We start from the raw sequence: 22,354 nt of genomic DNA, 5'->3' as shown, positions 1-22,354 counted from the left end.
GGACTTTCATTTTGGTTCTGTCTTATGGTTGCTTCAGAACTTTCTTTTTGGCACCTCAGTGTGCTTGGTCTGTACTAATTCTTGTTATGTTGATTGATCCATATATTTCCCTACGCTTATATTAGTGTTATATATTTGACATATTATGGGTAAAAAGGTGGAGAGAGTAGAAAGCTCAATAGTAGTAACTTTATTTTGTTTTCTACCCTCTAAGGTTTATGGCGTGGTTGAGGGGGAGGATTAATTTTTTTTGTGCTGTTGCTCTGATGTGTGTTAGTCTGCTAATAATGTTTTAGCAAAAATTTACCAAAGAGGGAGTTTGTTGGTTCTGTGTTGGCAACAATTTTGGTAAAACATATTGTTAAGATTAGGATGTTCTGCGAGATGTCAAAGCAGATATCTTAACATCATTTTCTGAAATTGAACAGAGTATTAGTTTCTATTTTAGGCCTTTTAGGGTTTTTTGTTTTTCAAGTGGTTATTTCCCGTTTTGTTTGCTTAATCTCAAGAAGAATTTACTCGAGCTACTCAAACAATATTAGAGTAATTATGACCTAATTTCTTGGAGATTTTATGGGTAGCTCTAGAACCCTATTTGGAGATTGGCCCAAAGCCCATGTCTGTGCGATGCTGCTGTTCTATAAAAGTCCAACTAATCCTAATTGTAATGTGTGGCTTTTGTTAAGGACTTTGTGTTTTGTGCTTACCTAGTACTAGGTTGCGAGTCCTTTATTGTGTTGCTTGTAATCCACTATTGTATTGGGTTGATACTATAGGTGAAGTGTTTTATCTGAGTTCCATATGTGTGTATTCACAAACCTGTAGGTGTTGAATGCTGGTTTAATCTCCGAAGTTGTTAAGTAAGGAGAGTAATGTCGTTCTCATAAGCTTTTAAGCATTGAGAATTGTGTGTTTTGGAAGAGTGTCTTCTACGGTTTATTGTTTGTTTTGTTTGTCACAGGGTGTTGTGACTGAGGGGGTTTGAGGACGGCCTCATACCTAGGTGGTCTTAGGTAGAAGTCATAGGAAGGGTAGTGATTAAGTGAGAAGTTGTAAACGAGGGAGTTTAGTTTTGAATTGATACTATAGCATATTGATTTCATCCCTGGCTTGGTAGCCCCCAGAGTAGGAAGGTTGTTCCGAACTTGGTAAACAATTTCTTGTGTTTTTTACCTTTCTGCACTATTTTCATTATTACTGCCATCTTGTTCCATAACTGTTATCAACAGATATTTGTGTTGTGACATCTCATTCGACATCACATATCTAATACCAGAATTTCATATAGCATTGCATTTTTGGATTAATGTATGACTTTTTGCTTCCATTTAATTTTAATATAACTTGATTTGACTCTGATTGTAATTTAATATAACTTGGCCTCAGAAAATTACAAATGTTCGGACAATGGTGCTGCTCTGAAATGATTCAGGGGTTTCCGAAGATGCATCTTTAAAATAAATCACCCTTACAATTAATACCTTTTAAAGGATTTCAGTGAACATTTAGGAGATGCATCTTCGGATACACCCAAATAATATATGGAGATGTATCTCCGAACTATATTTTATTTAAAATGAGGTCGATCTCAAAATAGCGCATTTTGGTTTGATTTTGGTGCGTCCGAAGATGCATATTCGGACACATGAAAGGCAATTTTGAATTTAGGACTCCCTCTGAATATGAGCCCTCTCAGTTTCTCTCAATCACTTGTCCCAAGTGGTCAACTTAATCATTAACACAGTTGGATTTCATCTCGAAAATTCAACGACACTAGAGTGCACTTGAGCATCTTAAGAAGAGACGACACACCCTAACTTAAAAACCTATGGCCACATATCAAAGGAATAATGTGAATTGTCTCAATGATGAGACTCCATTTAATGCACCAATTCTCCATGTTATTCACACCGAGTGTCAAACTTATTTCACTTCTCCAAGCAATGACCCCGGTGCAGGGAACGTGACTGATCTCTCGAAAAAAGTTTCTCGCTACTACACCACGAGAAGCTTTAAGAGAAACTATTTTTTGCGATGGTCAAAGACTTAATAAGAGAAAGCTCACGTCTCATCCATATTTAGAGCACCACAACCAACTTTCACATATAAGAAAATATCACGTGAAGAAAAATGTATGATTCAAATTCAATTTCACTCTTACATCATTTTTTACTCTTTCACTAACTTAGACATTGGAGTGTTAATATTGCAGGTTAGCCGCCAGCCCCCTCTCTATCACACTGGAAGTTTGCTCCATTATACCAAAACTATATTTCACTATTCAGTGAACAACTCTGATTCCACAACAGAACATTACATTAGTAGATTGTTTTTTTTTTTTGGAAAAATACATTAGTAGATTGTTATTTCAATCTCTTAATTATCCTAAATTCAATTCTTATGTTTAAAAAAACAATTGTTGAGAAAAGGTAATCACCTCATAACTTATATGAGATATTAGTTTCAACAATTACACAATAATATTTTAGTTTTAAAAAAGTACAACGTGAAGAAATTGTCATGTTAATCCTACGGTTGAAATCCCAACAGTCTCACACAAGGCTTATCCTAGAAGAAAATCTTGCAGCTCCCAAGGCTATAAATAGGACACTAAAGCTACCACAAAAAGCATAAAAAATCTTGGCTTCTAACCTCTCTGAGTCTTATTATTTTAGTTTTTTCCAGAATCAATATTATGGCTAGCTTAGTGAGATCACTTCTTCACATTGGAAGTGGAAATGAACATAACCCTTTAACAATGTCTGATGAGCACATTTTGGAAGAGATTTATTCAACACATGTCCATAGTGACACCAAGTTTGATGCTCAATCTCTTTTCAACGTTGCTGGAAACATCCGTACACGTTCAACACATGTTGTTGAAAACATTTTGCAAGTATGCATATATAAGTAACTTAATTCTTTTTAAAAACATGAAGGGACACAGACAAAACCTATGAAAAAAACATTATTGCATTTTATTTTTGTTTTTATTTATGCATTTTAATTTTAATTTTGGAATTTTGCCAACTTGTACTGTATCTCTCGAGTTCATTTTATGTAGTATTATTGCTTTGATTAAATAATGTTAACTTGTTTGATTATTATAGGGACATCATGGAGCTCTGGAGCACTTAGATATCATTAATCCACATGCTGGCTTCACTTCACCCTTGTGTACTTTGAAGCAAATTAATTCTGAGGTCTATATTTAATTTATTTCATTTTCATATGCTAAAATAAATATTCTCCCCGGAAAGAAAAAAATATAAGTAAAAAGATATTTCAAAAATTGATATAGTTAATCTTCTTTTTAGCAGATAAATTAACTTTTTACATATCATTTTTGTTTACATTTTATTACGGATAAAACAGTTAGATATAGATACAAACATTTTACAATATTCCTTTTAACTGAAATTGTTTTTTTTTTTTTTTTTTCATTTTCAAGTTAGGTTTTGAGTAAGAACCTTGTTTGTGGAAGAAAACAATTTAATTTAGAGTGTAAATTGAGTAAGAATTACAAATCTAATATTGTTATATTAACTCATAATTTTTTATTACTTTGTTAACAACTCACGAGGAGCCAAACCGAATAAAAATTATATAAATGGTCAATTTAATGGGTGTTATAGATTACGATAAAAAAAGTGATTTTTAAATAAATATTTTATTTCATTTGATTTTAAGAAAAGTATTATCTATTGTGTTTGTTTCAAAATGTCTCTTTGATATCACCAAAAAACTTGTAGAAAGAAATAACTTGATTTTGTATTTCTCTCTTTAAATATGATTTTCTTCACAACCTAATCAAAATAGCTCTTTATTTTCAACATATAATGACTACCCATGTTTGAATAAAAATAAAAACTAACACATCAAAAGTATTTAAAAAAATATATATTAAACAAAAGGACCTAAATATTATTTACAAAATACTTTGGCAAACTAAAATAGGCTAGCTTAGAAAAAAAAACTAATTTTATATTTAAGTGTTTATTCCTTTGAAATGGCTTCGAACACTTTTTGCCTTTCCCAAATAAGCCAATAATTGAAACCAAGAAAAACCTTATCCACAGATTATTAGGTTTTGTTTTAAGGAGATGTTGTTTCCACCCTTATGGTTTATCCTACACCACCACGGCTTATCCTACACCACCACTACACCACCACTATGTGAAAAGACTAAAATGTTCTTAACGTTCGGAGATATTTCTCTGAACGCATTTTGTTTTACACATAACTGAAGTAAAAATGGTGAAAAACATTTATTATGTAAAAGATTGATCCAGAGATGCATCTCTCTAACGCCCCTTATTACATGAACTAGTGAGATATCCGGAGATGCATCTCAGTGAAATGAATGATCTTTACCTTTAATTTCCGTGAGATATCCGAAGATGCATCTCAGTGAAATGAATGATGTTTACCTTTAATACCTATTTGTTTTGCTTTCTTTGAAGTGATGAAATACAATAATAATATTTTGGTATTTGAAAGATGTTTTTTAAGGGTTTTTTTTTGCAATGGTTGTTTGCTTTAGCTTGAAGAAGAAGAAGTTCATATAAGGTGGTGTTTTATCAACCTTCTTGTTGGGTATTTTTGAAGATACATCTTCGAAGATACATCTTCGAAAATATCGTTAAATTGTTATTTTTTTAAAATCAGATGTGTAAATAACAAAATTTCATAAATGAGCACGTGCATTTTCAGATACACCCAAATAGTATTCGGAGATGCATCTCTTAACTATTTTGTTTTTTCAAAATTGAGGTGAAACTAAAAAAAAAAAACAGGATTGGTGTGGCTTTGAATCCATTTGGAGATACATTTCCGAATACTTAAAAGGCAAAATTGAATTTTTAATAGTGTGGTATGCTCCTATAAAGATGGAAAGAGCATTTCCCTGGTTATATCTTAAGATTTGGTACCAATTTTTTGAAACAACTCTAATAAATACAGCAAATAACTATCAAAATTTATTTATAATGGTAAGAGACTGCATTTTGAAAATCTTTTAAAGGTTCATTATAAACAAACAACCTCATTCAGGTTGGATTTGTCAAATCATATTTAGGGACGGACATATTAAAGGGTGCGGATCTAATACCTTGATCTGCCCCTGAGAAAAAACGTGAGAAAACAAACATGTCCAACGAATCGAGTAAGTTCCTCCCAGAAGGAATTCAAAAGAAGACATTTAATTTTATTGTTTTTAATAATTAAAAAAATTATTAAATTCTTTTAAAAAATGTATATTCTCCTTAAGGTTTGCTAGTTCTTCTTAAGCCAGAGGCCTCCACTAATCTAAATTCTTCTGCATAGACTGTATCAATTAATTGCTTTATGGTGGCAGATGTCATGCAAGGCACCAGGTGAGGAAATAGCTTACAAAACAACACTATCAATCCTAAACAAGCTGTCAAACTATTCATGGGTTGCAAAAGGAGTACTTACTCTTTCTGCTTTTGCCCTTGAATATGGAGAGTTCTGGTTTCTATCACAGTATCAATCATCAGAACCACTTGCCAAATCATTAGGCACAATCAAGAGAGTTCCTCAACTCACCAAACCTCAAGCACTGAAAAAACACCGCAGTGCAATTCTGGAACTCAACAATCTGATCAAAGCAGTGTGGCAAGTGATTGATATCATCATTGAGTTGGAAAGGCTCAACTCACATCATGATATCAAGGAAGTTCCAGCTCTTGCACCAGCTTTAGAACAATTCCCTGTTGATGTCTATTGGGTTATCATCACCGTTGTTGCAATTGTTACTCAGTTTGAATGCCTCACTACTGATTCGTAAGTTTCAATATTATTGTAGAAATTGAAACCTTGTACATAATTAAGTTAGCTACATTAATAGTTACTAATTAATTTTTTTATTTAATTTTCAGGGATAAGAGGCAGGACTTATCTCAATTTGGTCAAAAGATTAACATAATAATCAGCAAATTGAGGAAGCATGTGTCACAAATCACTATCCAGATTGGTAATTATATGTTTTTGTGTTGTCAACCCCAATAGTAAGTATTTTCTTCTGAGATTGAAGGATTTTTTTTAAATTCTCAGATGAAGCAGAGTATAACAAGTTACTCAAGAAGCTCTTTCAAACCCCGACGGAAATTATGGAAGTGTTTAAGGTGTTGATTTTTTGGAAAAACATTCCAAAAGCACCCATCATCTTTGATGGTTCCAGTAAAACACTGGTTAGTATTTATCATATCTTAACTGCTTAATATGTTATGACAGTAAATCGATTTTTTAGAATAGTTAGTCTATGTTTAAATATGTTGTATAATTAAACAGGTACATATTGAAGTGTTGAAAAAGAAGGATGTGTTCTTGTTCATTTCAACCCTGGATATCAGTCAAGAAGACATCTCAATTTTGATTCCAATTTATGAGCATATGAAGAAAACAGGAAGCCAACACAAGATTGTGTGGGTTCCCATTGTGGAGGAATGGAATGATAGGTTGAAGAAAAAGTTTGACTCATTGAAGTCTAAGATGCCTTGGTATGTGTTGCATCACTTTGCACCTATAAAAGGCATCAAATACATAAAGGAGGAACTGCATTTCAAGCAGAAGCCTTTGGTTGTTGTGTTGAGTCCACATGGAAAGATTCTACATCAGAATGCATTCCATATGATTCAAGTTTGGGGAGTAAAGGGATTCCCTTTCTCCAAATCCAAAGAAGAATCAATGACCCAAGAATTAATGTGGGTTGATTCCCTCCTTGTTGACATTGATATAAAGATTAAATGGGTAAGTTTTTTAATGGTGTCATAAATCTTACAATCTCTTATTATCATGAAAGCATATAGATATTACGATAACATTAAGAGTTTAATTACTATGTACTAAGAGTTTAAGAAAACTACTATATAGAAACATTTAATTATATTTGATCATAATGTCATGTAGAAGGAGGAAAAGTCTGTCATCATTTATGGAGGCAAAGATAAGGAATGGATTCAACAATTCACTAAGTATGCTGGAGCCCTAGCAAATGATGCCGCTATTAAGCAAGCAAAGACTTCAATTGACCTATTTTGCTTGGAGTCTCAACAACCAAACGTGGTTAACAACTTTTGGAAAAAGGTTGAGAGTTTGTTTGTGACCAAGATGCATGAGAAAACAAACACAGTAACACAACAGGTTGAGAAATTGCTGTCATACAAGAATGAGACAGGGTGGGCAATTGTAACCAAAGGGTCTATTGTGACTGCTGTTGGTCATGGGACTACAGTTTTGAAAACTGTGGCAGAGTTTGACAAATGGAAGGATGTGTTTATCAACAAGGGCTTTGAATTTGCATTTAGAGAACATCATCACAAGGTTGCTAGTACCTTTCATCTCTGCTCTCACCTTGAGATTCCTAATGTTGCTGGAAAAATCCCGGACTTCATTGAGTGTCCAGATTGTCACCGCACAATGGAAGTGTTTATTAGCTACAAGTGTTGCCATAATGGGGATAAGGTTAATGGTGAGCATTAGGTAGCTTCATGGGTATTTAGCATGAGAGAGCTACGTTTACGTACTATGTTTAGTTATTGCATTTTTTTCCTAGTCATTTGAGTGTTGAGATCACTATTAGTTTGATGTTTAAGTACCCGTATGCAATGTAGCCAAGAGTCATGCATTATCGTTGATCACTGTAAGATCACGAATGCAACTAGAATAAGGCTATTTGTTAAATTTGCATTATTTTGTTGTATGAATAAAATGTTTAAGTTATGTGTCCTCGAGATTTAAGATGAGATTTTTAACTCTAAATTTCCGCTTAAAGTACTGTCATAAATTTCTTCTCCAACTGAAAAATGTAAATTATGTCTATGACATGACTTTTTCACATCATGACCATGTGTTTAACTATAAGACTAGTAAGAATAAAATAAGGGACTTTGAAGACAAAAGTTATATCTTTTTTCTAAGGAATCGATAAAAAATATAAGTGGAACCTGAAACGTTTATTTTTAACCATAACAGTTGTATGTTTGTTATTCTTGTGTTCTAAACTCTTTGTAACATTCTTTACTGATGGGTATTATTGCTTACTCGTTACCAACATTCTAGAACAAAAACTTGCAACGGAAATAAACAGAGATTACACTTAAAAAAGAACAGAAAGAAGGCGAGGAAAAAGAATGATGAACAGTTTGTATAAAAAACGATTCAATTAATTTCACGCTATGAATCTAAAGGGATAATTACAAGGACAATCATACATGTTTTTAATTCTTAGAAAACCTTACATATGGGACAAATTCCAACAGAAGGCAGAAGAAATCCCATCTCAATTAAAACAAGCTCAGACATCATATTATAAAGAAGTAAAACTCAAGATCATAGAACAGTACCGCAGACAAATGTTGGTTGTTGTCATGCCCATCATCTATTAGTTTTGTTGAGGACGCTTCATTTTGAGAAGATGTGATAGCCCAGCTATAACATGTAAACGGCTACTTGGGATACCCGACTTAGCCAGGGCCCTTCCTTTGTTGTCAATAAGCACAAAGCAGGGGACATAACTAACATCATAATTAAGGAGCTGCAATAGCAAGACTTAATTATAACTCAGCACGAAGTCACCATGCAAAGAAAAAACATATATGATGTAGCTAGAAGGGTATTGAAAGATAGCAGAATCACAATTTCATATAAGGATGCAAGAAGAATATCAAGAAGTACTAGATTGAGCTGTTTCCAAAGGAAACCCAAATAGACTAAACTTGACGATTTAGGCAAATCGTGGAAAACATACCACCAACCGTTGAGCTAAAACATAATAACCTACTCGGATGATGCAGAACAAATTAGAATCAAATCCAATATTTGTTGAGTGTCTGTTTGGGATTAATAAACAAGTAATGTTGATTCATGCTACTGTTGCAAGCCTGCTTGGATATTCTCCCTGCCACTATTACAAGTTTGTGTAAATTGCTACATTATCTTCGATGGAAATATAAATTCTCACTCTTTACAATGGGAATGAAAAGAAGAAAATATGAAAGAAAAAAAACAAAAACAAAAACATAAAATCTTGGAATGAATCATACCCCTTAATACGTTTTTCAACCTTGAAGCACTCACAATAATGTTACATTCTCAATCTTATTTTCCTTATAACATATTTTCATACTTTAAATAAACACACTTTAAGATATCAAGTACGATCCTGTAAAATAGGTTTGGTCTAACGTGAACGGATGAATTAAGCGCTGCATCATGCACAACTTTAATGCAACTTGTATAAGAGGTGAGAAACACGCAGAGTCTAGAAGGTGATCACAAATCAAAGAATGTTATGTGTGATCAATAAATTTGAAGATGGAGATTAGGATCCACTAGCAACGTGGTACAAGTTGGACTGCACTACAAGAATATATTTAAGCTTATCTACAATACATCGATATAAGCTCTTGTGAAACTCTTTGAGAATTTGTGAAAACAGCTTATGACATGTCCATTAATTGTTTTCAACTTATTTTCATATGTTATCTAGGATAGCTTACACCTAAACCCTTATAGGATAAATGCTTATTTAAGCTGTTTATCCAAACATGACTTAATACTAGTGATATTTCGATATATATTGCTATGCTACATTCAATCAAAATTAGAGAAGGACACAACTAATCCTAATTACAAGGCTGAAGCCCTAATTGACACTGGCAATGTTATTAAACATGACAGACAAACAACGAATATGAATTGAACCTGGTTATAGAGCTACCATATATAATCATCATCATCATTGAAAATAAGGGCTGATAAGCTAAAGAAGCTAATGCAATTTGAATTAATATAGTGTATTGAAAACAAGATACCTCAGGTAGCCACTTCTCATTCTCAGCATCTGCCATGACAACATTAAGCCACTGAGAATTCCTTGTTTCCATTTCCAAAACAAAATTAACCAACGAATTACAGAGCCTGCATTTGGGCGAATAAAACTCGAGCAAGGTCGCCTCCTTATCACTTGCCAGAGCAGCAGCAAATGCACGCTGCTCAGCCTCGGCCTGCTCCGCGCCACTTAGAGCCACTTTCTTCTTCTTGTTCCATGTCAAATTCAATTTCTTATTAGGTTCCAATGAATTTGGAGTTTGAGAAGTTGGAGAATTTGAAAGAGAATTGGCGAAATTAAAAGCTAATGATCCAAGAGTTTGGAGAGACTTGAATAACCAAGGAGGGTCAGAGTTGTTGCAGGGGTTAGGGGTTTGGGGAGTTTTAGGGTTAGGGTTTAAAGCATCCCATGGCCATTTCAGACAAAACGGAGATTGCTTAGGATTAGGAATCAAACTCATTTCATTCACTCCCTATCAGGAACGATATAGAAATTGATCAAATAGAACTGCAAAGCTACTGACACGGTGAGAAATCAACGCCTCTTTGGTTTTAGATTGAAAGGATTTTATAGATATTCCCTGGAGGAGTGTTTAAATTTCCCACTAGTAGACTTTTCAATAGAAAAGAAGATATTTTAATATTAATTAATAAAAATTAATAAATATAATTAAAATTATTTTTTAAAAAAGAAGGGAAAATCAATACTTAGGTAAGTCTCTGCATTAAATGTACAAACACAAGATTGGCTTGTAAATATTGTTGAATTAAATGTAAATATAATGCTTTTAAAGGTTTAAAATGACATAAAAAAGTCTTTCTAATAAGTCTAGTGTGAATCCAATTATAATTAATTTTAATCATTTTATGTACAAACACAATAAAGGTTGTCATTACTAATAATTTCATCATGTAAATATCAAAATATACAAAATATATGTCACACTTTTCAATAATATAAATGTACTCCCTCCGTCCCAAATTATAAGAGAAAAAAACAAAATCACGCTTATTAAGAAAAGTAAAAACAAAATTATTTGATTTATGGTTTTCTTGAAATAAAGTGTTTTGGAAGATGTAAAAAAAAATCTAATTGGTTGTTGATTATAGAAATGATGAGAGAGAATGTAAGTTAAATGCAATTTGCATTTAATTTTGCCTTGAAAGAAATGAAAGATGATTTTTTCTCTTATATTTTGGGACAAGAAAAATGCATTTTTTTCTCTTATATTTTGGGACGGAGGGAGTATTATATTCCAAAACTTTAGTAATGGTGTTTGCCATTTCTTAAAGAAATGGAGAGGATCCTCTTCCTAGTAAGCCATTCTTGTGTTGGGAGAATACTTGAAGAACTTATTCGGATTTCACTGAAGTATTTGCAGAGCAATAGTGTTAAATCCTGCTTTGCCAGAAAAATAATGCTTAAGATAAATTCATGCGCCTAAATTTGTAACATTTCAGACACTTAGCAAGAGAATGACTATTTTCTTGGTTTGTAGTGAATACATTATGAGAAATGTTATTTTGATATTGACCTTTTCATTGTTTTATAAAAATTTTAATGCCAAATTGGTTATATGTGCTTTCTACCTAGGATGATTTAGTCTCAGAAGATATCCATCCTTCCAGAAATAAAATGTAGTAAAGCATCAAAACAAATTATGCAATTCCTTAATTTGGATCACAGAAGGTTTTCTGCTTTTCTCATTTGTAATGAAAGCCAACACTTGACAAGCTTAGGTTTTGGCTTGCATTGTGGCCTACTGCTAGTAAGTTTTACAGTTCTGTTTCTCTAGTATTCAAATGCTGATTTTGAACTATTAAAAGTATTTTAACTAATATATCATCATCAGATAGTGGCAAATAATGGGAACTCTATGCGAGCCCAATGAAAAAGTGCGATAGGCATATACAGAGCACAATCATGAAACCCTACAACATTTGATAAAGTACGATAGGCATATACAGAGCACAAACATGAAACCCTACAACAAAATGCTCGCTTTCATCGCGATACCAAACATTAATGTTTAGCTACACCAAAACATAGCTACATATCAGAGGTTGAAATTGGGCCCAGATAATCCCCTTCCAGGCCAACCAGCGCCTGAAACTCCCTCTCTGCCTCCATCCACTTTGTCCCGATCACCACAACTCGAACCTTGACATCTTTTGCAATCTTGGGCATTTTCTGATTCATGAAATAAGGATTTTCACCGAGAACATACTCGTAACCAGGCATCTTGCTACTTGACAGATAAGCATTCTCAATCGGACCAATCCGCATGAAAACCCCATGCTTCAGCACCTTGTGAACTGTCCCCTCTAATACCTCACCCTTGAACATCTTGAAGGTGACAGAACTGAAAACAACAGGGAAGAGGACATCCCCAGTGTGTTGCCTCACTTTCCCCTCTCCTATCTTATCAAGTGTCGTCACCGCAAGAAAGTATCCCAAATCCTTCGTCGCCTTTTTAGCCGCAAAGTCGCTTAGAAGGCGGATGAGGATTGCCCGCTGAAGCATAAGACTTCCTGGCTTCAGATTTTCTGCGGCAATGATGACATTCCAAGCAAGCTGCACTTTGAGAAACATGATGCTACAAAAATATACTCCAGTGTCAGTATATCCTACATAATTACAAAGGAAACATAAATTTAGAAAACATAAGTTCACAAATCAAGATCAGTTAACTAGTAACTAACAGTGCAGTTGCAATAAATACAAAAAACTATGTTTCGATCTATGTATCGATGAACAACGAGTTTGAGAAAATTAGGGTAACACTCTAATTTTATTGAAGCTCCAACAATCACTCGTCATGATTCGAACAATTTCACTGTGAATCCATCCAAACATTCACTAAAATGATGATCATATTCAGTGGTTGGATCCAAATCATGAACATAAAATGCAGTATCATCAATAATCAAAGATAAAATGCATAATGCAGTTGAAAAATCACACGCAAAGTTGAAAAATATAAACTACAGATTACAGTGTTTTCTTCTACAGCGACTGATTTTACCCACAAACCCTATTCTCAATTGAAGGACAAAAAAAAAACAAAAACAAAAATCTAAACGAGAAATACATGCATATTGATGAATTCGTAAGAGAAACATAAAAACACGAAACAATGTGATGATCCAAAATATAAAAGTATGAAAAGTTGTTGAGAGGAATGAGAAAACTAACCGAAGAAGAGAGGGGAGTGAAGAGTGTTGTTAGGGTTTCTTACTTGATTTTGATCTGGGTCTTGAAAACGAAATGAAGTGGAAGCCCCTTCGTACACCGAACAACTCCTTTTTTTTAATTACAGCTTCATTTTTTTGATAAACATAATTACATTTTTGTCCTTTGGTTTGTTCTGTTCTGTCTGAAATTTTGATCTCTAGCTCTGTTTTTTTTAATAAACCTAAGTAACTACCTTCTTTTTTATCTTTTTTTAGAATTTTAAATCTTAAATGTTTAAGTTAAGTTCTTTCATTGTTTACATTTGATTTAATTAGAATATATTAAATTAATTTACATTGATTAAATTTATTTCACCGAAAACTTATCAGTTAGATTATATTAAATTTCAACGTTAAAAAATTTTAGATTTTTAATCTTTATAAACCTTAATCTTGTTTCATCTCCTTCAGTCTGGCCACATTTCCGTAAGTTCGGTTATTCTGGAACGAATTACCCTGAGTTCAAACGTATCATTCTGTCACTCAATTGATTTTTAAAATATTCTTTTAACCACTGAAATATCATGTACTCAACTATAGGAGATTCATGTCTTAAGCATATCCAACGGTCTTTCACTTTTCACGCCTCAAAGATAGCGAGGCAATTATTTTTCTTCCCTATATGTACTGGATAGTGTCATTTCAGGTAACAAGTTTCAAATACAATTTGAATACTCCCTCTTTATCGACATACTGACTTGAGCAACAGAGTGCTAACCTTGCAGGTACACCCCAATTCTATCGTCGTCGCAGCTTCCGCAACTCTTCATACTTCTGGTTCTAAAATGGAACGGTGGCATCGTATATGGAAATCGACTCCTGGTTCCCATGTACTCTACGATTCTCCATTTTAACATTCAGTGTTGAATTCTCTTCAACCTCTACACAGGAGATCCAACAAATCGAAGACGAAACTCCATGACGTTCGATTGAATCAAATTCAACCGATAAAGACATATTAATTCTCCTAATCTTCGGCTATCAATTCTTCTAACATCGTCGATCTAAAGAAATGGTTGGATCAAGAGTTGCTCGTTCTGTCACCGCGCGCAAAGCCACTTTAGCAGTTGCACGTGTGGCACCAACAACTGCCAGTCAACAGAACACAACTCATCCTCTTCCTATTGAAATGAACTTCGGACCCAATGCTCTTTAGCAACTAGATCTAGTCCTTCTTCCACTGAGAGCAAAAACAGTCCAAACGCCGCCTCTTAGGGTTTCGACCCCACTTCCTAAGTAACTACCTGGGATCTCACACGGTTTCAGCATTCTCAAGGAAAATCTTGGATCTCAACGTGCAAACGAGTTGATCAATGGTATTTACAACATCATTTAGAAAAAAACTCAAAAGCATTAGAAGAAACATTCTTTTGTTTGAAAGAAAGCCTCCAGGAGCCTTGCGTTTTCAAGCAAATATTCCATTGCGTTTTGGGGAAATTGTGTATTGACAGCACCTTATCTAATCAATAAAACCCCTACAGTAGAAAATGAGGGAATAACTCCATACGAGTTACTCTTTAAGAGAGAACCAAACTATGGGCACTTGAGAATGTTTGGCTGCTTGTGCTGCAAGAAAAATAACTCAAAAGGAATCAGTAAATTTGATTCCAAAATTGAAAGATGTATTTTTATTGGCTATCCACATGGACAAAAAGGATGGAAAATTTACAATCCAAAGACTTGTGAATGCTACATATCAAGAGATGCGGTGTTTTATGAGCATATATTTCCTTACCATGTGCAAGAGAATAATAGGCCTACTAATTTTAGAAATAACTCATCAGGAGATAACCTCAATGATCAACCTTCACCTATAATGATGCAAAATTGGAAGCACGAACTCTTGAGGAAATTCCCCATAACGACCAAACATCAGGTCCTATGGAGAGTTTACCTATTAAGGAGCCTGAATACATAAATCAGACTGAGAATGAATCTATAGAGCAAGAACATGTATCCATAGATAAGGTGAACGAGGAAGTCACCAATGATTCTAAAAAAGAATCACCAAGTGAAGGTGAAGGAGAAGCCTCTAATGAGGGGGAGCCTCGGGACATGTCATGCATAAGACGACCTCCAAGTTATCTAAAAGACTATGATTATGGAAAATTAAACATAAACCCCAAGTGCATGGCATCAGTTCCATAAGCCTCTTCACGTATTACATATCCCATCTCAAAATTTTTAAAATATGATAAATTTTCGTAAAAACATAGAGCTTACATTGCAGTTATAACTAATGACGAAGAACCTCAATCATATACCCAAGCAGTTAAGCACGAAGTTTGGAAGGAGGCCATGGCTCAAGAAATCAAGGCTCTAGAAGTTAATGAGACATGGGAACAAACTCATTTACCGCGAGGAAGAAAATTGATAGGATGCTGATGGGTGTACAAAATCAAACATAAAGCTACAGGTGAGATTGAAAAGTACAAGGCCAAATTAGTTGCAAAAGGTTATACATAAATAGAAGGCGAAGACTTCAATGAAACTTTTGCACCATTGGCCAAAATGACCACAGTCAAATGCTTGTTAGCAATGCCTTTATACATGTAGAACTGACAGAAGAAGTATATATGAGTTCTCAACAAGGATATAAAGTTTCAAACAAAGATTTGGTACGCAAATTGAAAAAAGTCATTGTATGGCTTGAAACAGACATCTAGAAATTGGAGCAAACTATCTCAATCATTGATAAAATATGGTTTCCAAGACAACCAGTATGATCATAATCTATTTACTTATTCACATGGATCAATTTTTATTGTTGTTTTGATTTATGTTGATGACTTGATCATTGCTTGTAACGACATTAAGGCTTGTGATCAGTTCAAGAAATATCTTAATCAATGTTTCCACATGAAAGATCTTGGTTCCCTTAAATACTTCCTAGGCCTGGAACTAGCATAAGGGTCATAATGGATATTCCTTTGTCTAAGAAAATACACCTTAGATATTCTACAAGAATGTGGAATGCTTGCTTGTGAGAATTCTTTGTTTCTCATGGAACAAAATCACAAACTTGCTTTGGCCAAGGGACCTCCACTATTAGAATCATCAAGGTATATGAGACTAGTTGGTGACCTAATTTACTTAACTATCACTAGGCTTGAATTAATCTACTTAGTTCACATTCTAATTTACTTATCTATTGAAACTTGGCAATGCTCCAATATCATGGAAAACAAAGAAATAAGCCACAATCTCTCGATCCTCAAATGAGGTTGAATATCGTGCAATGGCACATGCCACAAGTGAAATACTATGGCTACATAATCTGTTAGAGACTCTACAAGTCCCATGCACCAAACCAACGCTTCTACATTATGACAATCAAGCAACTCCTCATTTAGTTGAAAATCAGGTTTTCCATGAAAGAACAAAGCACATTGAAATTGAGTGTCATTTTATCAGGGAACACATACAATCAAGTGTCATAAGCAACTTACCTGCCCACCAAACAACAAAATGCTGACATTTTTACTAAGTCATTTGGCGTGAAAGTTTTTCAAGACCTCATGTTCAAGTTGGGTGTTTATAATCCTCACCCTCCAACTTGAGGAGGAGTATTAGAGATATATTTATTAATTTGTTAGGGTTGATCCTATTTTCAAGATTTGTTATTAGTTTATTAGGGTTGATCATATTTTCAAAATTTGTTATTAGTTTGTTAGGGTTGATCCTATTTTTCAACATATGAAAGATAAATCATCAGCGTTTATATAAAGGCATATTATGTATCATTCTTTTAGAGTTGTTCACCACAAAATATAGGTACTTTTGTTGTGAAAAACGATACCAATAACAAAGTATAATAGGGAATTAGAGAGGATAAGAAGAACACAAGAATTGGTTATAACTGCTATTCTTTTACTTTCTCTTAAAACAAGATTACAAGTTTACAAGAATAACAAATAACCTCTCTCATCCTAAATTAGGATTTGCAGCTTAGCAATGATGAGAGACTAGTATGCTATTTATAATAAAACCTAACATACTAACTAATGGGCTTTTTCAGCAAGGCCCATTACACAAGCCAACTTAATAAACAAGCTAACTTAACAAATTAGGGTTTAAACACTAAAACCTAATTTAACATGCTAACAACCCTAGCATCTTCGACATCTGCATGCTAGACCCATCTTCGACTACAGCATGCACACTTCGACACCAGCATGTGAACAATCCTTCGACTTCATGCTTAACTCTGTCGAACTGTCGAACCAAGAAGCTACCTTTCGACAATACTAGAGTTCGATCCAATATCTCACAAATCTCCACCTTGGACCTAACTCTACAACGTCAAGGAACAAACTAGCTTTCTTCATGCAGCTTTATCGACTGCATACAATGGAAAAACTTGCAACTCGGCAATTTCTTGGTGATCATATCAGCAGCATTGTCTTCAGTCGAAACCTTCAGCACTTGGACTTCTCCACGCTCGATTACTCCTCTGACGAAATGCAGCCTCACATCAATGTGCTTAGTTCGCTCATGATAGGCTGAATTCTTCGACAGGTGTATTGCACTTTGACTATCACATTTAACAGTGATACCTCGACCTTGAAGTTTTAGCTCCTTCGCAAAACCTTCAAGCCACAATGCTTCTTTCACAGCTTCAGTTAGGGCAATATACTCCGCTTCAGTGGTTGATAGAGCAACAACCTTCTGAAGTGTTGCTTTCCAACTAATTGCAGTGCCAAACATAGTGAAAACATATCCAGAAATAGATTTTCTGGAATCCATACAACCTGCATAATCAGAGTCGACATATCCTACTATTACTGCTTTACTATCTTCACCCAAGGCTCCACCATAAATTAAGACTCTGTTTAGAGATCCATTTGTGTACCTTAAAATCCACTTCAATGCTTGCCAGTGAGACTTTCCAGGATTCGCCATGTACCTGCTTACAAGACTGACTGCGTAAGCTATGTCGGGTCTAGTACAAACCATAGCATACATCAAAGAACCAACTATATTAGCATACGGAATGCTATTCATATAGGCTCTTTTGACATCAGTACTGGGACACTGATCAATACTCAGCTTGAATTGAGGGTTTGTTGGAGTCACAACTGGCTTCGAATTCGACATACCAAACTTTTCAAGAATCTTCCGTAGATATGCCTTTTGAGATAAGCATAACTTCGACTTCTTTCTATCTCTTCGAATGTCAATTCCAAGAATCCTGGAAGTAGCTCCCAGATCCTTCATATCGAACTCCTTATTGAGTTCAACCTTCACCCTCATCACATCTTCAACATTGTTGCTTGCTATGAGAATATCATCCACATAAAGCAACAAAATAACAAATGAATTACCAGGTCGAAATCTGAAGTAAACGCAGTGGTCGAACTGACTTCTAATGAAACTTATGCGTGCCATGAACTTGTCGAATCTCCTATTCCACTGTCGAGGAGATTGTTTCAGCCCATACAAAGATCTCTTTAACTTGCACACATAATCTTCCTTCCCCTTTTCGACATACCCTTCAGGTTGCCTCATCAGGATCGTTTCATCTAGATCACCATACAAGAACGCAGTCTTCACATCCATCTGTTCCAGTTCAAGATCGAACTGTGCCACCATGGCAAGCAACATTCGAATGGACCTATGCTTCACAACAGGAGAAAACACATCATTGAAGTCGACACCTTCTTTCTGAGTGAAACCCCTTGCAACTAACCTTGCCTTGTATCTTTTCGACGTCACTCCTTCAATTCCTTCCTTAACTTTGAAAATCCATTTACAGCTGACTAACCTTGCCCCAGCAGGTTTCTTGATCAGTTCCCAAGTATGATTATCATGAAGAGATTTCATCTCATCATCCATGGCCTTCAGCCATTCAGTCTTATTTCGACTCCTCATAACTTCCTTATAGTCTCTAGGTTCTTCGTCTAGAACCTCACTTGCAGAGATTAAGGCATAAGCTATAAGATCTGCATATCCAAGTCTCTGAGGTGGCTTGATGACTTTTCTCGACCTATCTCTCGACAATAGGTAGTCATCGTCAGTTTCCTCAACTTCAGCATCTTCTGCTTCTTCTTCGACTTCATCTGGGATATGCAATTCAGCATCAACATGCTCCACCTCAACAGGATCTCTACCTGTTCCAGCTCTTCGTCAGATGTTTCTGTACTTCGACCAACATCATCAATTTTCTTAAAAGCCATTTCAGCTTCATTGAAAACTACATCTCGACTGGTGATACACCTCCTGTGACCTGGCTCTAGGCACCATAGCCTATAAGCTTTGACTCCTTCAGGGTATCCCATGAACATGCATTTCAGAGCTCTAGGTTCGACCTTGTCTTGCCTAATGTGAGCATAGGCTACGCAGCCAAATACTCTTAGTTTGTCGAGATCTGGTGGATGTCCCGACCAAACTTCTTCAGGTGTCTTCATATCTAACGCTGTCGAAGGACATCTGTTTATCAGATATGTTGCTGTCGAAACAGCCTCAGCCCAGAACACCTTCTTTAACCCCGCACTAGTCAACATGCATCTGACTCTCTCCAAAATAGTTCGATTAAATCTTTCAGCCAAACCATTTTGCTGTGGAGTACCTGCAGTAGTTATGTGCCTTGCAATACCAAAGGCAGCACAAAAACTGTCGAATGCCTCATTGCAAAATTCAAGGCCATTGTCGGTTCTCAACCTCTTGACCTTCCTGCTAGTCTGATTTTCAACCAGAGTCTTCCAACTTTTGAAATTCTCAAAAGTTTCATCCTTAGTCTTCTGGATGAATACCCATAATTTTCTGGAATAATCATCTACTATGGATAGAAAATACCTTGCTCCTGAATGTGATGCACACCTTGCAGGCCCCCAAAGATCAGCATGGATGTAATCAAGGGATCCATGTGTTCTTTGTTTGCCTTTGTTGAACTTCACTCTGCAAGATTTTCCAAGTACACAGGGTTCACAAAACTTCAGATTTTCGACGTTGTCTCTGTTATACCCCAAAATTTGCCCGCATCTTTTTTCAAGAAAACTCCAATCTGAAAATTAAGAGTCTCATATAATCATGGATTTTTATTTCAACAAATATCCTGACATATGAAATACTTAGTTTTTAATTTTTCTTGTACAGTAATTTGGCTTGCAGTTGAATTTATTCTTACGCAAACGCCAAATACTGTTTATTACTTCACACATGCTATTTATTTATTTACAGATAAATAGTACTGACACAATTGGTACAGAGTTAAATCTTTTGCAGGCGCAGAATCAGTAAACTCATACTGTACTGGTAACAGTAAATATTAGTTATTTATTATGTCTGTGTTTTTTAACAAGTCATGTAAATAAACTTTCATTTTTCACATAAAACAAAAACAACAAAAAAGAAAATTAACTTTGACTGTTGATTTTTCACTCTAACTGCTACGTCAATACCTGAACAGTCAGTTGACAGCCAAACTGCTGGCAGTACAATTCTCAGTGTTTTGTACCATCAATCAAATCAATATTTCACAATTCAAAATTCCAAGATTTTTGTTCTAGAAGTCTTCTGAATATCACGCGATTAGCAGAGACTCAACACTGCACAAAAATCAGGTACGCTTAACTGTCTCCTACACAAACAGTCCCTGACTAGGGTTTTCTTGTTTTTACAGAAGAAACAAGCTTTTGAGACCTCAAATGGATTTCATGCACATCCATATATCTCAAAGTACCATCATACAAATTTTCAAACTTCAAATCACTCAGACGCACCGTCAGCAGCTCAAACAGTCAACAGACGACCCGTTTGACCAAAAAAGTCAACAGACAGTCAAAAATGAAATTTTTTGTCAAAGTCCATATTTTGTCAAAGGATTCATCATTTGATCATTGGATGATCATAATTCATCAAGGAAAGATCAAAAATCAACAAAACCCTAAGATTCAAAATTAGGGTTTTTGCCTAAAAAGTCAACTCAACTTTGACTGGTCATAACTCTCTCATCCTTCATCCAAAAAATTCAAACCAAAGCTCATTTTGAAGGAAATTCAATTATCTTTCAAATGCAATTGATCCCATGGTCATTGCATTCACCATTTGAAAAATATGACCAAAGACATTACAGGTCATTTTCAAAGTCAACAAAAAGACACTTTTTTCAAAAGGACACACAAGGAGCATCAAAAATCATTTTGACATGAGACCAAAGACATTAGTTAGAGGACTCTTTGAGGTTTCCAAAAAGTGCAAGATCTCCTTCATATGACAAAAATTGAGGGATTTACACCTTGTTGAAGTTGGCTAAATTTTGGGAAAATGCATGAAATCAACATTGCTCAAAAATGTATTTTTTCCAAATGGGGCCAAGTTTTCATGATTCAAACATCATTTCCATAATATTATGGGCCTCCCACGACCAAGACAAGGCCCATACCATTTTTATCCATTTTTTGGCATAATTTTATCTTATTTTAAGATTAAATTAAAAGGAAAAATGAATGGATAATGGTTAGCTTACAATCTAAGCATGACTCACCCAAGGAATCTCTGATTTTCTGCAGAGAATTGAAGAGCAGGGCAAGAGCATTGAAGAGAAGAAGACTTGGTCAACAATTCAAAGGTTTTTAATATAAAAAAATCAAGAATTCCACAAAGGCAACTAAAGGCTTCTTAGCTTCAATTCTAAGCACTTCAATGCCTATATATAGGCTACAATACTTCAGCAATGAAAAAGAGAACGAATTCAGAATCAAACTCTTGCTTGTAATACATTTGTAACCTCTTAAAATATTCAAAGAATTTTGAAATTCGAATTCTAAGTTTAAGTTAGTTTCAATACAAAATAAACACTCAAACACGTTCCTTGAACTTCACTGAACCTATCCAGATCATTTGCAAGCTTTGAAACTCATTGAATCAAACACTAAAGGTCACGATTTGTCCAAACTAAAACTGACTTGTATCTCATAACACAAGCATATCTAGCACGGTGTAGACATATATTTGAACTTGGTGTGGTGTGTAGATCATTTCTGGAACTTTAATTGAGTTTTAGACGCTTACACACGAAGTTACCATTCTAGGGTTCATAATCTCAAAATTAGGGCTTTCTGAAATAGGCAAAATTAGAGGATCTAAGTGGTACCATTGAGTTCGTATGGATCAGACGAGTTGAATGGATAGGTCGCGCCAAATTTATTTTTACGTTTGACCCTATTCGCTATTTTGCAGGTTTAAGCATCATGTATTATAGCGCTTTTTTTACAAAAGCGCTGTTATAAGTGTTGTCTGGAGGTTGAAGACGAAGACGTGTCTCCCC

General features: G+C 34.9%; 3 protein-coding genes across 5 annotated transcripts; 1 reads left to right on the top strand and 2 right to left on the bottom strand.

Moving 5' to 3' along the window:
* Positions 1 to 2,544: 2,544 nt before the first annotated feature.
* LOC131644337 (protein SIEVE ELEMENT OCCLUSION B-like) lies at positions 2,545 to 7,749 on the top strand. Its single transcript, XM_058914811.1, has 7 exons — positions 2,545 to 2,896; positions 3,111 to 3,203; positions 5,357 to 5,805; positions 5,901 to 5,995; positions 6,076 to 6,212; positions 6,313 to 6,771; positions 6,931 to 7,749. Exons 1-7 carry the CDS (start codon positions 2,696 to 2,698, stop codon positions 7,501 to 7,503), a joined length of 2,007 nt encoding a protein of 668 aa, XP_058770794.1. The 5' UTR covers positions 2,545 to 2,695; the 3' UTR covers positions 7,504 to 7,749.
* LOC131644338 (thioredoxin-like protein HCF164, chloroplastic) lies at positions 5,449 to 10,452 on the bottom strand. Of its 2 annotated transcripts, none has more exons than XM_058914812.1 (2): positions 9,837 to 10,452; positions 5,449 to 8,557 (listed from the first exon to the last, which is right to left on the bottom strand). In XM_058914812.1, exons 1-2 carry the CDS (start codon positions 10,311 to 10,313, stop codon positions 8,405 to 8,407), a joined length of 630 nt encoding a protein of 209 aa, XP_058770795.1. In that variant the 5' UTR covers positions 10,314 to 10,452; the 3' UTR covers positions 5,449 to 8,404. The 2 variants fall into 2 exon arrangements, with proteins under 2 accessions (XP_058770795.1, XP_058770796.1); XM_058914813.1 differs by lacking the exon at positions 5,449 to 8,557 and adding an exon at positions 8,579 to 8,926.
* Positions 10,453 to 11,659: 1,207 nt separating this feature from the next.
* LOC131618121 (DNA-directed RNA polymerase V subunit 7-like) lies at positions 11,660 to 13,196 on the bottom strand. Of its 2 annotated transcripts, none has more exons than XM_058889390.1 (2): positions 13,049 to 13,196; positions 11,660 to 12,449 (listed from the first exon to the last, which is right to left on the bottom strand). In XM_058889390.1, the coding sequence occupies exon 2, from the start codon at positions 12,443 to 12,445 to the stop codon at positions 11,903 to 11,905; it is 543 nt and encodes a 180-aa protein (XP_058745373.1). In that variant the 5' UTR covers positions 12,446 to 12,449; positions 13,049 to 13,196; the 3' UTR covers positions 11,660 to 11,902. The 2 variants fall into 2 exon arrangements, with proteins under 2 accessions (XP_058745373.1, XP_058745379.1); XM_058889396.1 differs by having other exon boundaries at positions 11,660 to 12,480; positions 13,049 to 13,193.
* Between the last annotated feature and the right edge of the window lie 9,158 nt (positions 13,197 to 22,354).

Source organism: Vicia villosa, linkage group LG1 (assembly GCF_029867415.1).
Source record: "Vicia villosa cultivar HV-30 ecotype Madison, WI linkage group LG1, Vvil1.0, whole genome shotgun sequence".
Lineage (NCBI taxonomy): Eukaryota > Viridiplantae > Streptophyta > Magnoliopsida > Fabales > Fabaceae > Vicia > Vicia villosa.
This window is presented reverse-complemented; position numbering and strand designations above follow the sequence as displayed.